The following is a 14,747-nucleotide window of genomic DNA, read 5'->3' on the forward strand; positions in this document are numbered from 1 at the left end:
CTCCTGTTTACTCTTGCTTGTATTTCTAGACTCTTTGCAGCCCTGTCTGCAGCCCGAAAGCGTTCCTTGTCTAAAGCAAGCATCGCTCGTACCATGTTAGAACCTATCTTCATTCCCATATTTCTAAATACCTTGCACCTTACAATGTTGCCATCATTGAAAGTCGCAACAGCATCATACACACCAAAGTGAAGTGTTTCTATTCCAACAAATACAGTCTTGGGGATTCTCGACCATATAACACTATTTACACTTTCATTGGGGTTTTCAGTTTTTCTGTGAATACACTTTTTCAACAGTTCAGGTGCTGCTAAGTCTCTGAAAATAGGTTTTATCACCTCCATTATTGCATGAGGCAGACTATGCTTATGAGTGTACACTTCACCAGTTAGCAATCCTTTGTTATATTTACACCAACTGTCTTCTTCTTTGGGACACAAGCTATGTTGGGGATTTTCATCGGTTGAAGAAGTATGAAAAAAAAGAGCCCAAACAGCCTTCTTCATTTCGTTGACACTTTGTGTATTTTGCCTAATAGCCATTCCATAATAGTTCTGTATTTTGTCAATTACACTGTCAGTTAACCTTCCCTTCCCATCCAACCCTTTACCATCACTGAGTTTTTGTTTTTTGTACGAAGCTTTCAGTCACCGAAGTCTTGTTCCCATTCGCTTCTGTACGTGTCCAATACACTCAAATTTCTGCACTACAACATCATGACCATAGGGCTTCAGTCCTTGAACATGTTTGAAACTTTTAGAATCACCGTCACCAAGGTAATTAACATATCGCACTTTATCACACGCCTCAGAACGCTGGAATATACTGGCAACACCAGCCACTTCCATTCCTCCACTACTGCCACTATAGTTAGCTTTGCAATTATTTTCATGTGTACCTTTATATTTTTGTGGACATCTACAATACTTTGATATTACTGCTACATCTAAAACTTTCCCTGTATACATACTGGTGGCAGATACTACACCATGAAGAGATGTGTGTCCCCGTTTATGACAGGTACCATCGAACGCTGCAGTCAAATCTCTGTTACCATTATTTTCCATTACTGCCTCTTCCACAGCGTTCTTCATAGATTCTATACAGACATCTTCTACTTTAGACCCTATTAATTTATTATAGGTCATACACTTGGTTGGGGGATTTGGAAGATTCATGATGCCACAGAAAATTGCACCTGCAGTAGGACCCTTACCAACTGAACGCAAGGAATAAACAAATCTAATGTTGTGTTCGTAGATTTTGCTACCATTTTCTTCAGTTGCAGTTACTGCAACACTGTTCCAAAAGGTGGTCATGTATGAGCACTTATCACATTTCAGTTGTATTTCACTAGCAAGTCCTACGTGCTTTATTATGGAGAGTTCCAGACCAACTTCACTACAATGAATACATCTTACACAGTTTGAAAAAATTCCTTTGAGAACCGACATATCAAATATTTCATTTACATCCGATTCGCCCATAAAACATTCATAGTTTTCACTCATTGAACCAAGCTTCTTCTGTGAAGTATTTTCTTTCCCACTTTGACTGCTATGGGCAGGTGTACTTGAGAGGTTAGGTTCACTCACTTGGTTATCGTCTTTATTGTTTACAGTAATAACACATACCTTTGGCTTTCCAACATTTCTCCTTTTCTTAAAAGCCTTCAGAGGATTTCTAATAACTTTACTTTTACTCATTATTATACTTCAACAAAACAGAGACTCAAGAAACAGAATTAATTACGAATAGTTTCGAGATAACGACAGAGTAAATAAACATGAAACAATCGACAATCACATCAGCGATATATATTGAACCGTCACAGGTTAGCCACAACACATACTTTATCTCACATCACTAAAATGTACCTGATGAACACGGACGTTAATAATAACACCATTTGACAGCAGTTTAACAGTGCCACAGTGGGTCACGCCCATGTAGAACACATTTCAAAAAAAATTTAAAAATAATTGTAGTCTTCGGAATTGAATAAATTATATATCTATTAAAAGGTAATAGTCTGCGGATTCAGAAAATGCAAAAAAGTAAAAATTAAACTTTTCATGATTTTGAGCCTTTCCGGAGCCCCTTAATAAATATGTGTAACGCCCTCGCCTCTGCCTCCTCTCGTAGAACACCACTCCTTGCTTTCTCTAACCCCAGAGCGTAGCTACAACATGAAACTATGTGTATTTGGTCAGCAAAAGCTTCAAAATCAATTCCTGAGGACTGGCAAAGGGTGGACAGCTTGTCGCCGTAGAAGCTTGTGCAGCTTTTGTTGAAATATGAAATTTATTCACTGACTCAACTGATTCAACATAAATTTGAGTGTATGATGAAAACTTCACATGCATAACATTTAATTGAAACTTGTCATGCCAGAACCGCCAGAACCACATTTAGGCAACACTGCAAACATGTTGCATAACTGTGGCCACATTCTCAGAGCACTGCCCAAAAAAGGAAGTAATGAAAGCAACTGCCAGAAAACTGTTCGCTGCATTGGGCTGTGATCCATGAGGAGGACTGTCAACATGCCTTATATAATCGTCCATTGTTGCCTGAACGTCTACTTTCTGATCAGATGGCTGCTCTTCCTTTGACTGCAGTTGCTCTTGTGATTCAGTATTTTTAAGAGTTAAGTTGCGTAGAGCACAGCCAAGAGTCCAGAGTCATAACCAGGGTGCAGTCACCATCAGCAGCTGCAGTCAATGTCCTGCCTCCAGCAACACTCTTCCTCATGCCTACTTCGGTGCTCACATTCCATGGGTCAATGGCTGGTTCTGTAACACTGACCAGCTTTCAGGAAACTTCTGCCGTTTAACCCACTCATGTGTGGCAACCGCCAGACCTCAGTTACTGTCCCCATTTGATATGCTTCTGTGTGACATAGAAATGTAGTCTTCCATTTGGTGAACACCAGACAGCTGTATTTAAACTGGCAGAGCCAACCTGTCATCATCAGTACAGCTGGGTCATGTCATGCGACTCAGCCAGTGCTGGTCACCACTGTATTCATGATGTAGCCACCACCACCACTGACCGTTGCCTGACTGTCCAGGAACCTGGCAGCTAGAAGTCTGTCACCATTCTCCAGCCTGCGATTCCCTGTTCATCATCCTGTCAGCCCCACTGGGTGAGCCTGCCTAGCCCAGGCTACTGGTGAACGCACTACTGCCCGCTGTCCTGACTTACCAGCAGCCAATTGATGCAGTGCAGAGGTAGTAAAGCTGTACTCTACTATGTGGATCACCTGCATAGGCGCATCTGACCTGAGTGCTCAAGTCTGAGGGCCATCATCTGCTGCCTGCCATCTGCCCGCTTCAGGTACACATCTCTGTTTATTTATGTTTTGAAGTAAAAGGTTTTAGCAAAAAATTGGCTAACATCATCTCCTGCACCTCTGCATACCTCAGCAGAGAGCTGCTTGCCTACACTTCCCTATCAACACCTGCTACTAGAGTAAGTGCCCCCATCGGGTCTCTCAGATCTCAGAATGGTTCGCTACTGCTTGCTTCCACACTACTCTCCATTTGTAAGCACACATTGGGCACTTTATCCATTCAAAATTGAAACAAAATTTTACTTGCGACTAAACAGAAGCATTACAAACAATCAAGGAAGGTACACCATGTACAGAATGGAGCACCTGAAAATAAAAGTAGAGTGCTATTCCCTGGTGACTGTCACATCCTCAGCATCCTCCCATTTATCAACAGTTGAATGGTAGCACATTACAGGTGCCGTGTAGAGACCCCACTATGAACACAGGACTCATATGGCAGGCAGTGGTGGTGCAACAGCAGGCTCAGATGTAATGAGACAGACCCGCCAATGACACTGTGCAAGAAAACAAGTGAGCTGCCTATTCAGTGGAAGGCCGTAGGTTTGCTGCTCTCATGAGCAAGTGGCATTGGAATGTGCTCAGTGATGACAGACATGAGGCAGTACGAGGCAGGCAGCACGCAGTGACCACTAGGCAAGGATCAAGACCCAGGACTGGTGGGCATGCTGTGTGTGGTGACGTGGATGCAAGCTCTGGATAGCTGGCAAAGAATTGGCTGAGCTAAACAGCACAGCTTGGGCATATGGCTCCGATGTGGTGTAGCTTGGCTTCCTGCCACATTAAACCAGCATAGCTTGACACTAGATTTTGACATCTGGGCAGTGGCACATATTGCCACGACAATTATGTTCTCTCCTACAGACCAAAACATGGGGAATCCTACTTCAGACACAAATTTGTACAAGTGCTCAGTTGTGTTTGGAATGTCTACCAGAGGACTGGGCAGGGGACAGTAGTTATAATAGACAAGATTCTGAATATACTTTTGTATGCAGAGTACAGTTGGGTGCACCCTGGAGTTGAACAGGCCACTAGTCAATCAGGATAGCAAAGACAGGTCTCATTTGATTATAGAACACAGTCTGAAAATCATTAGAAGAGAGAGGAGAGGGAAAGACATCATGCTACATTGAGAGCTATGACCAGAGAGAGAATCTGTCTGTTGAGCACTGCTCCAGCCATGTTTTGCAGCCAACAAATGATTCTCCTCCCATGCTCCCCATGTGTCATTCAGATGTAGCATAGGGGAACTGGCATTCAATACCTCACTGAAACAAACAACTTTATGCCAATGTGATGCTTCTGCCTGGTACATAGGCCACAAGTGTTAGTGCAGAAGTACTAAAAGTGAAAATTTTGAGAAAAAAAATTAAATTGACACTAAAAAGTCCCAATATTTCCTATAATGGCATCAGCTTGCACATTTGTGATGGAAATGCAGAGAGAATATCTTCAGAAATATCAAAAATTGTTTTCTCAACAATGACTGCTCTTTATATAGTAGAGTTTTAGGTGATCTTTCACACATTATGCAAATATGATTCACTTCTGACTTGTGAATGTTGATACAAGCATATTAACATTTATGAAACTGTATAAAAAGAATGTCCAACTCTATAGCCGAGTGGTCAGTGTAGATGTCTGCTGCACAAAGGATCTGGGTTTGATTCCAAGTGCCCACCTCTATAGCCGAATGGTCAGTGCAGATGTCTGCCATGCAGAGGACTCAGGTTTGATTCCCAGTACTGCCAACAACTTTTCCCAATGGGAAGACTGCAACAGGATCCTCTCAGCTTTGTTATGCCCGTTGAGGAACTATTTAATGGAGTAGTAGTGGCTTCATGTCTGCTAACTTACAGTGGCCAGGAGAGCAGTATGCTGATGGATGGTATGGTGTTCAATTGAGCACAAATGGCCTGTCTGCAGCCAGAACTTCAGAGTATATAAAAAGAGTTACCAAGATATGCCAATTGGCCATTGAGATGGTTATGAACATCCTGATGAAAATGTCGAAGTGCACTGCCATTCTATTGAAAAATGAAGTCAATAGTGTCGATGTCTACCTATAGGAAGAGCCATTGCTGCAGCATGTCATGTTAAGTAACCATTGTCGTGGTGTTTTTAACAGAGAAATGGAGAACCATATACCTTTTTTGCGCAAAATGGTGCAAAGTAAATTACCTTTTAGTGTTTCTGTTTATGTTCTGCAAGGGAGAGAATGTTTTCTTATCCCCAAATCAATATATTACATATATTCATCTTTCCTGAACTCTGGAAAGTTGCTTCATCACCAAACATTAACAGTTTCTGTAAAACACATTCTTCTATTAACCTGACCACAAAGGCTAGTGCAGCTTTTTGTCAGAGTTCCTCAGAACTTGCCTCAGTGTTGGATTGGAGGCCTCCATTACCAGACTTTTGCATTGCCAACAAGACTGGTCTCTGTGGTATACTTCTTGGCTAGCTTAGTTGATGGATTTGTGAGGGCTTGCTAATAAAAATGTGCCAATGTGCTCCATTACAGATTCAGTTAGTGACAGATGCCAACTCACTGTTTGCTTCTAAATATAGGTTTTCTTTAAACTGATTTCATGACTATCTAGAAAGGAAGCATTGTCTTCCTGGTTGGGGCATGGATGGTAGAACAAAAGATTGTGACAAGATAGTCCTGAAGACATGAACTGGGAAGTGGTGCTGCAAACTCCATTGCCTAGTAGTAGCAAAGATTTGCTGAAGTGGATATACAGAAGGGCTACGCAAGCAGAGTGAAGCTCCGCCCAGGTGTTGTCAATGATGGGGCTTTGGGCATGGTGAGATCATGTGGGCTGTAGTGTTAGTGACCACTTTGAGTGCAAGTAGATGTGTAAAAGAGATAACTTCAAAGATGAAGTAGCTACAGAGACATCTCAGAAAAAATTGGGTGAGACAAGCTGCAACAAATGGCTCTCTAGCTGATGAGGACCCCTGGAATCATATCCACATTTGTAGTTCTACTGTTAAAAAAAGTATCAAGTTGAAAGGATTGATGACTGTGTGGTAGAAATTTCCATCCGTAATAGTTCCTGAGTGCCCTGTTCTTCATGAACTGTGTGGGATACCAGAGTGATTCCTGTTGCTACTGCCACCTGAGAAATACACATGCATCCATCAGTTGGATTGTCCATAAATGCATCACAGCAGATATTGTAAATTGTAGGGTTGTGATGGGTTTGATTGTCAGATCACTGTGTCCCATATGATGTGGTGGGCATAATGTAAGTCTGCAAATTTCTGTAGAAAAACAATCTTTTGATTTTCCCTTTCTGCTGATACCATTTTTATGGTAAGATATGTTCTACCTAAGTAATTACTGTCTGAAATTGAGAACATAATTTTGACTCAACCTGTATATAAACTAGTGAGCAGTGACAGTTTTGTATGGGGCAGTATATATTTTTTTACTCAGATGAATCTACTTTTCAGAAGAGCAGATGGAAAAGTGAAAGTTTTTGAGGTGATAAGCCTGAGAAATAACTTTTTGATTGTCTTTCTGGTGATTAGATTAAGAAACAAAGTAACTGAGTAATTATGTAGTTAAAATAAATTTAGTTAGTAACCATTACAAATCATTACGGGTTGAAGTTGGTGAAATGAAAACATTATTGGAAATTGCACAGTCCAGTAAAAGGATGGTGGCATTTATAAGTGAAATCAGTTCATAAAAGGAGAATAATCTAGATCAGTGCATGCTTCAACAAAGGCTTATTGATCTAGATACTCTCTTATAGCTTCCAGCATGGTGCTGCTGCTGGTTACTAATTTACATTCTGCATCACTTAATGTATAATCTCAGTGCATTCATGATGGTCCATATGTCTTTATGTTCATCTATTTTTCTCTTCCACAATAACAAAGGCAGCAGATATCTCAGACTATTGATAAGAGGTGTAATTGTTCACTATTTCCAATATGGGTTAGATGATATTTTCAGATACTTGTCAGTCCTATTAACCAATGTCTTTCTTTCCATTAAAATATGTAATTTGATCAGTTTTAGATGCTGGGAAACAACATTCCTTTGTGGCTAAGGGTAGCAGAAGTCCTGAAGAAGAATTGCAAGTGTTGCGGAAAGAAGTTGAGGTATTACGAGTTTTATGTGGAATTGCACTAATTTATTAGATGTTATAGAAAGCCATTAAAATGTACCTTTGTTTGCTAGGATCACTGGACACCCCTTCCTGTACGTCATACAATTACAAAAATGCTGCTTGGACAGCGTTATTCTCTGGAGCTTTATCGTTCATTAGACAGTAAGAAGGAACTTCTAGATGAAGCCATTGCACTGGGTGATGGGAATGCGGTGCTTGCTGTAAGTACATATGCTCCCCCTCCACACACACACACACACACACACACACACACACACACACACACATTTAAATGTGGCAGTCTGAATGTGTTAGATGATATACAATATGTATATCTTAACGGACTTGAAGCAGAATGTTGATTAGTACCTGATGCCCTATAATTTTTAAGACATGTTATGCCAAGAAAGGAAACTGTCATAAAAGAAGTAGTGGAACAACTATTGTTAATACGGGGATTGCCCAGAAAGTAAAGCACTGCATTGTTTTTCCTTCAACAATTCTTTATTGAACGTAATGAGAATTATACACATGAAAGAATGGTATTTTATTTACACACCCTATTTTTCCACATAATCTCCATCTCATTCTATGGCCTTTCTCCAGCACGAGACAAGGGTGTGTATGCCCCGGCACCAATCCTTGTCCTGATGAAGGAGCCAGTGCTTCACTCTGTGAATCATCTCCTTATCATCGTCAAAATGTCTTCCATGAATGGCATCCTTTAATGGCCCAAACAAGTGGAAGTGCGAAGGGGCTAGATCAGGCATGACAGCTGTGGGTGGTCTCCCCAACTGTTGCAAATTGTGGAGCTCCACTGAACCACCTTCTGATGATCTCACCCTCCTTGCCCAGCAGCTAACTCTACTTTTGTCTACAGCATATGCTCCATAGACTGTGCTCAAGCATTTGCGAATATTCCATGCAGTTTCTTTCTCTAGAGTGAGAAATTCGATAACAGCACATTGCTTTTAATGTACATCACCTACAGATGCCATTTTGAAACTCTCCTGTAGCTACGCTATCTGTCGGGAGTGTCGGAAACTTGGCGTGCTCACTCAGGAGACTTCGAATAACACATACGTAATGTTTCGCATTCATTTTCGACTGACAAAAAAAAAAAAAATGCGGTGTGCGTTACTTTCTTGGCAATCCTCCTAAAACAGAGTGAATGCTGCTGCACTAGCATGGCCTATTTGATCATAAAGAAGTCTCAGTGAAGCAACATAGAAAGGAAATGCTCATACTGTGTGGAAGGTGCAAAAAAAAAATAAATAAATAAATAAATTGAGTAAAGACTGTAGCCAGATGAATTACAAACTTTTTTGAAGTTAAAACACTGTTTTTCTGTATTGTGGGATGATGAATGAGATTAATGAGAGTCTCAACAAACATATGGTTTGAGATGGAAAGTCATCAGAACAATGCAGTATTATAATTTTTGCAGCATCCATATCAACGTGTAATTTATACAGGATTTGTCAGGTGTTAGAAAAAAAAAATGAAAGGAAAAATTGTATTCAGAGCAGCAATAGTGTTGAAAGCAGGATTTAGTATCTCCGCCAATGGATGTCACAATGGAGGCAGATGAGCTGGCATGCATAGCGCAGTGGAATAGTGTAGAAACCTGCCATGGAGGGCGCATATGACATGTAGTATGGGCAGACCCGCTGACAGAATTGTTCACATGTAGATGGCAGTAAGCTGGGCGTGTCAGTGCTAACACTGAGTGCGACCACCACAGAACATGCTGTACTGAGTGGTGTTGTGAGTGCTCAGTTGTCAGCTGCTCACACCAGCCACATGCTGTACATATGTCTGCATGATTTCAGATTTTCTAGTTCACTGTAGATTGACTCGCATGATGAGTTTTCATATCATTTTACAGGGTTCTGTTCCCAGTTATTGTCAAGCCTGTGAAGTACCCATACCAACAGTGTAATGTGGCAGTGTTGTCACATCTGTGTATGTAGTAAAAGGATTTATCAATTTATCCATACATTTTGTGGGTGTTTAATATACATTGATCGGCCTGGAGATTATGACCACCTACCTAATAGCCTTTATGTCTACCTTTGGCATAAATGACAGCAGCAACATGTTGTGGCATGGGAGCAATGAGGCCTTGGTCAGTTGCTGGAGGGAGTCGATACCATATACGCACACACAAGTCACTTAATTCCAATCAATTGTATGGAGGGGGGCAATAAGTTCTGACAGTATGTTCATTCACATCCCAGATGTGTTTGACCTGGTTCATATCTGGCAAATTGGGGGCTAGCACATCAATCGAAACTCACCACTGTGTTCCTCAAACCACTCCATCACACTTTGGGCTTTGCGACATGGCATATTATCTTGCTGAAAAATACCACTGCCGTCTGGAAACATGACCATCACGTAGGTGTGTATGTGGTCTGCAGCCAGTGTACGATACTCCTTGGCAGTCACGGTGCCTCACAGGATCTCCACCAGACCCCTGGCTGCCCTTGTGAATGTTCCCAGAGCATAATGGAGCCGCCACCAGCTTGTCTCCATCAAGGTGTTAAGAAGCTGCTCCCCTGAAAGATGACGGATGCGCCTCCTACCATTGGCATTGTGAAGAAAGTGTCAGGATTCATCAAACCATGCAACACTCTGCTACTGTGCCAACGTCCAGTGCCGATGGTCAAGTGTCCATTTCAGTCATAGTTGCTGATGTCATTGTGTTAACATTGGCACCTGCATGGGTTGCCGGCTGTGGCGGCCCATTGTTAGAAGTGTTCGATGCATTGTGCATTCAGACAATATTGTGCTCCACCCAGTATTAAAGTCTCATGTTAGTTCCACCACAGTTTGCCACCTACCAGTTTACCCAGACTACGACATCTGATATCTGTAATGAAGGGTTACCACCCAACCCCATGACATCTGGACATGGTTTCACCTTGGTTTTGCCCTATGTAGAAGACACTCACCATAGCATTCCTCAAACACCCGACAAGTCATGCAGTTTCCAAAATGCTCATGCCTAGCCTCTGAGCCATCACGATCTGCTCTTGATCAATCATCAGCATGCTCACTGATACTACGTGCATCTTGGGTGTCTCTGACTAGCAGTTATTCCTCACCATGTGATGCTGCTATCATCTGGACAAGTTTGTATCAATAGTAGGTCATTAGTCATAATGTTCTAGTCTCATCTGCTTGTTTTTGTGTTGTTTATTAGACACTTTTAGAATCAAAACCTTCTTTTTTCTGTGATTGCCCTACGATTGTTTTTCAGGTTTAGGTAATTTTCTTCCAGTTGTATGTGATAGTCACGTATTATACTGAATGCTTTGTATAGTGACTTAGTAATTCCTTTTGGCCTCTGACACTTGGACTTCCTCATTTGTGTTTTCTCTTGTACTCTCTGCTTTTGTTGTCCTTCCAAATTATTTACAAGCAGAGTAAAAGCATAGTATGCATGATTATACACCATCTCATCCCAAAAAAAAAAACACAGAATGGGAGGTAGCATGGAGTCATGCATATTTTACTGTAGGTATTCATGGAAGGTTGTGTACTCAAGGACCACTGCAAGATCTTGAAGTAATTCGCGAAAGAATAAATTCTTATAGGTCATTGCTAAAATGATGAGCCTTCATTGTCAAATCCTAAGATCTGAGAAAACTGCCCCTCCTTCTGTCCTTTTCCAACCCATACTTATTTCCTCCCTTAGGAAGTAACTAATAGTTCCACAAGCAAGGAATATTTATTAAACTTGTTCATGTGACTTTGGCAGAACTGGAATTTTGCCTCCTGAAGGTATTGGTCCCCCATTCCACCTCTTTGTAAGAAAGATAGTAAGAGAGATAAGTATCAACACAGAGACATATATTGACTTTGTGGTGCCCCATTTTCAATAATCAGCTTGTATACACAAGGATCCATCTAAAAGATGAAATTGGCAGTAAAAAGCCACCAGGGTGTAGTAACCTAGAGAGTAGTTGCTTCAGAACTTGCTACAAAATGACCTAGTTAGGTTGGTCACAAAAAGTAGTTCCACTTTTGTCAGTCAAGTGTTTTTGTGTACGTAAGAGTTTTTAATTAGGCTTTAGAGAAAGTAGCCACTCGTGGTTCACTGGACTGTGAAAGTACAACATGTGCTTCCGGCATCGATACGGTCTGTAGCTTGGTGACATGGACCTACGGTTTAGGCACTATGTTGGTAGAAATATTTATCTAGTGATGAATCCTCAGAAAAATAGGGAAAGCAGTTAATCTGAGAATAAATTATTCCATAAGTTTTGTCACTTGTAAGTTGCAATAACACATCAGCTAATTCGAAAGTTGCTGTAGGAATGGATGGTTGCTGCCAAGCCTTGAGATCAGCCACTCTACCACTTAGATAATGACCAAAAATGTTATACTGATGAACCATTACTAATAATGCTCTCTCTCACTTGCCTCATTATTGAAACATTTTGGTTACCAGTGAATTCCTGCCATTCAATTATCCAAGCAGTGTCTGCCGAATTTGTTCTTCTGTTCCTTTTTTATAACTTATACACTTTTTGTCATATTTTCATTCCTTCAACTGTCTGTACAGCACTCCTTTGACTAGTGTATGTCATGTAAAATTATAGGTCATCTGTGGTTGAGGAGACAAAGTAGATATAATTTCACCGTGCCACTAGAAAAAGAAATCTGATTCTTTGATATCACCATTCTGACAGGAAGTTTTCTTGCCAGATCTCACTTAAATACGACCTGGCTGACTTAGAGTATTTTAAATGGAATGTCACTAGAGCAGAGGGAGCAGTTTTACCATTTGTGGAACGTAAATAAAGTGCAGGAAGGAAAAAAAAAATTGGAAGTTACTGAATTTATGGAACATTGATACCAGATGAGAAGGGTTTGAAACTTCTCTTCTGTGTAACAGTTAAGGGCAACTGCATAAAAATATCTCTTAGCTTTCTGTATAATTTGCAAGTGTGATGCAAGAGTAATTTGATAAGACACTGTCAGAACTGATGATGTGTGAGGCTGATATGAGTGAAGAATTTTGTTACCTTGTAGGATAGGTTACATTAAACTATTAAATTCTTTTCTTTGTAAGTGGTATATGTCCACTTCCACATAACCTGGGGCAAAGCAGTTTGAAGTACCTCTGGAGATGTGAAGTCTAGGAAGGCCAAGATGAGGACATGTATAATGTGCCTAGCAGTGGTGATTTATGTCATATTTGGTGCCAGGTGCATTGAACAGCCAGTGGCAACTTTTCTACGTTTTTGGGATGTGGCTGAGGTGAAAATAAAATGAAGATCTCTCTCTGGTGCTAAACTGTATGCTTTCTTTGGGAAAGGATGATGTTTAAAATGTGTGAAGGGCTTACACTGATCAGCATGCTTTTGTATAAAATAACATGATATGCTACACACTCAGTACTTAGCCTTCAGGGCATAGTGGTGGAGTAACCACACTGCTGTGAACTAATTTATTGGCAGATTAAACCTATACTGTAATGTTTAGTGCTGCAATAATTTTAGTTAAAATATCACTAAATGTCAATAGTCACACCTAAAATTTCTTGGAATTTAATCCATGCCATTAGCAGGATTATGATACTAATATTTTAATATTGTTATTACAGGTTGTTCTTTTTCTTGTTCACACCCTGAAGAAATCACTCTTCTACAGCATACTTGCAACTCGTCCAGCAGCCGTTTCCCAATATGTGCAATACCTTACAACTCGTATGGAGGTCCAGGAACTTACTGATTTACTAACGTAAGTGTTACAAGTATAATTTAGTACTGATTCTGCTCAATAGATTTGCTTGTTATACGCCTTTTACAATAGAGTGTAAATTTCCATTTTGACCTTGAGATAAGTATACATACTCTACATGGCAATTATTTACTTCTAATATTGTGGATGTGAATTGCACAGGTCATCCTAAATTCTCTCTTGTTGTTAGCCACAAACACCACTAGGAAAGCCGGCCACGGTGGCCGTGCGGTTCTAGGTGCTGCAGTCCGGAACCGCGGGACTGCTATGGTCACAGGTTCGAATCCTGCCTCAGGCATGGATGTGTGTGATGTCCTTAGGTTAGTTAGGTTTAAGTAGTTCTAAGTTCTAGGGGACTGATGACCTAAGGTATTAAGTCTCATAGTGCTCAGAGCCATACCACTAGGAAAAAAACAAAAATGTATTGGCATGTAATAAGAATTTTTAGATCCCTGAAGGGCCAGTGAACATATTGAGTTCTGGGTATTATGAAATATAAGGGACAGTCGCGTGAATACGAGACAGATGGGAAAAAAATAACTAAACTGTTCATTTTTTCAAAAGTAATGATCATAACTTTAATACATTTATCCCACTGTGAGCAAGATGGTCAATGCCTCCATGGAAAAAAGTTTGTGGTTTCCTGCAGAACCATAATTGTGCCCAGGTGTGAACTCTTCATCCAGAGTGAATCTATGGCTACAAATGTCTTTCTTCAGAGCTGCAAAAATATGGAAATCCCATGCTCTAGTACAGGACTGTATGGAGGTTGTGTAAGGGCTTCCCGGCAAAACTTCTGCAGCGAAGTCGAAACAACCTTGGCATCATGTGGGCCCAAACCAAAGTTCACTCCACATCATATTCAAACTTCTGCTGTGATAAACAGAATCCATTGTAGTATTATCTTAACCAAAGCAGTAACACATTTGCATGCATTACACAGATCACCTCACAACTTACTCAGATCGACCCTGGGCCGACTTGTATGCTGGATTCTGGTGTGGTTCTATCTAAGGCTGCTCATGGTGTCTAGCACTATCTGATAGAGACACCACTGTGGTCAACAGTAATGTTGTGCCAGCTACTCGGTTTCTACAGCAACATTGGATAGTGCCACTATGTGGACCACACAAAGTCATATTGAGACAATTGCTATCATATTGAGATAATTGCTGTCATCGACAGGATGTTAAGTGAACTTCCCACCATAAAAATGCTGAATTTACAGTTATTACCAAATGTATGAGGTGTGTCCAGAAAGCATTGCAATTTTTTAACCAACAAATTAACTGTAGGTATTGTCACAAACATTTAATATTCTTTGAAGTAGTTTCCTTGGTCATCCACACACTTTTTCCAGCAGCTCTGTCATGCATTGTATGCACCCTGGAAGGTTTCAATGGGGATACCACCAAGGGCCCTTGTCATGGCATCATGGACAACTTCAGTCGACCCAAAACTGATGCCTTTCAGGGCGGTCTCGATCCTCAGGAAAAGAAATATCTGAG

The 14,747-nt window shown here is 40.7% G+C and overlaps 1 protein-coding gene across 1 annotated transcript in view; it reads left to right on the forward strand.

Moving 5' to 3' along the window:
- LOC126470622 (spermatogenesis-defective protein 39 homolog) overlaps positions 1-14,747 on the forward strand; it is a 125,910-nt gene that overhangs the window by 36,624 nt on the left and 74,539 nt on the right. Inside the window, exons 4-6 of the mRNA XM_050098581.1 lie at positions 7,389-7,477; positions 7,557-7,706; positions 13,103-13,239. Coding sequence (XP_049954538.1) covers positions 7,389-7,477; positions 7,557-7,706; positions 13,103-13,239 — 376 coding nt within the window. The remainder of the gene's footprint in view (positions 1-7,388; positions 7,478-7,556; positions 7,707-13,102; positions 13,240-14,747) is intronic.

The sequence above is a fragment of the Schistocerca serialis genome, chromosome 3 (assembly GCF_023864345.2).
Source record: "Schistocerca serialis cubense isolate TAMUIC-IGC-003099 chromosome 3, iqSchSeri2.2, whole genome shotgun sequence".
Classification (NCBI taxonomy): domain Eukaryota; kingdom Metazoa; phylum Arthropoda; class Insecta; order Orthoptera; family Acrididae; genus Schistocerca; species Schistocerca serialis.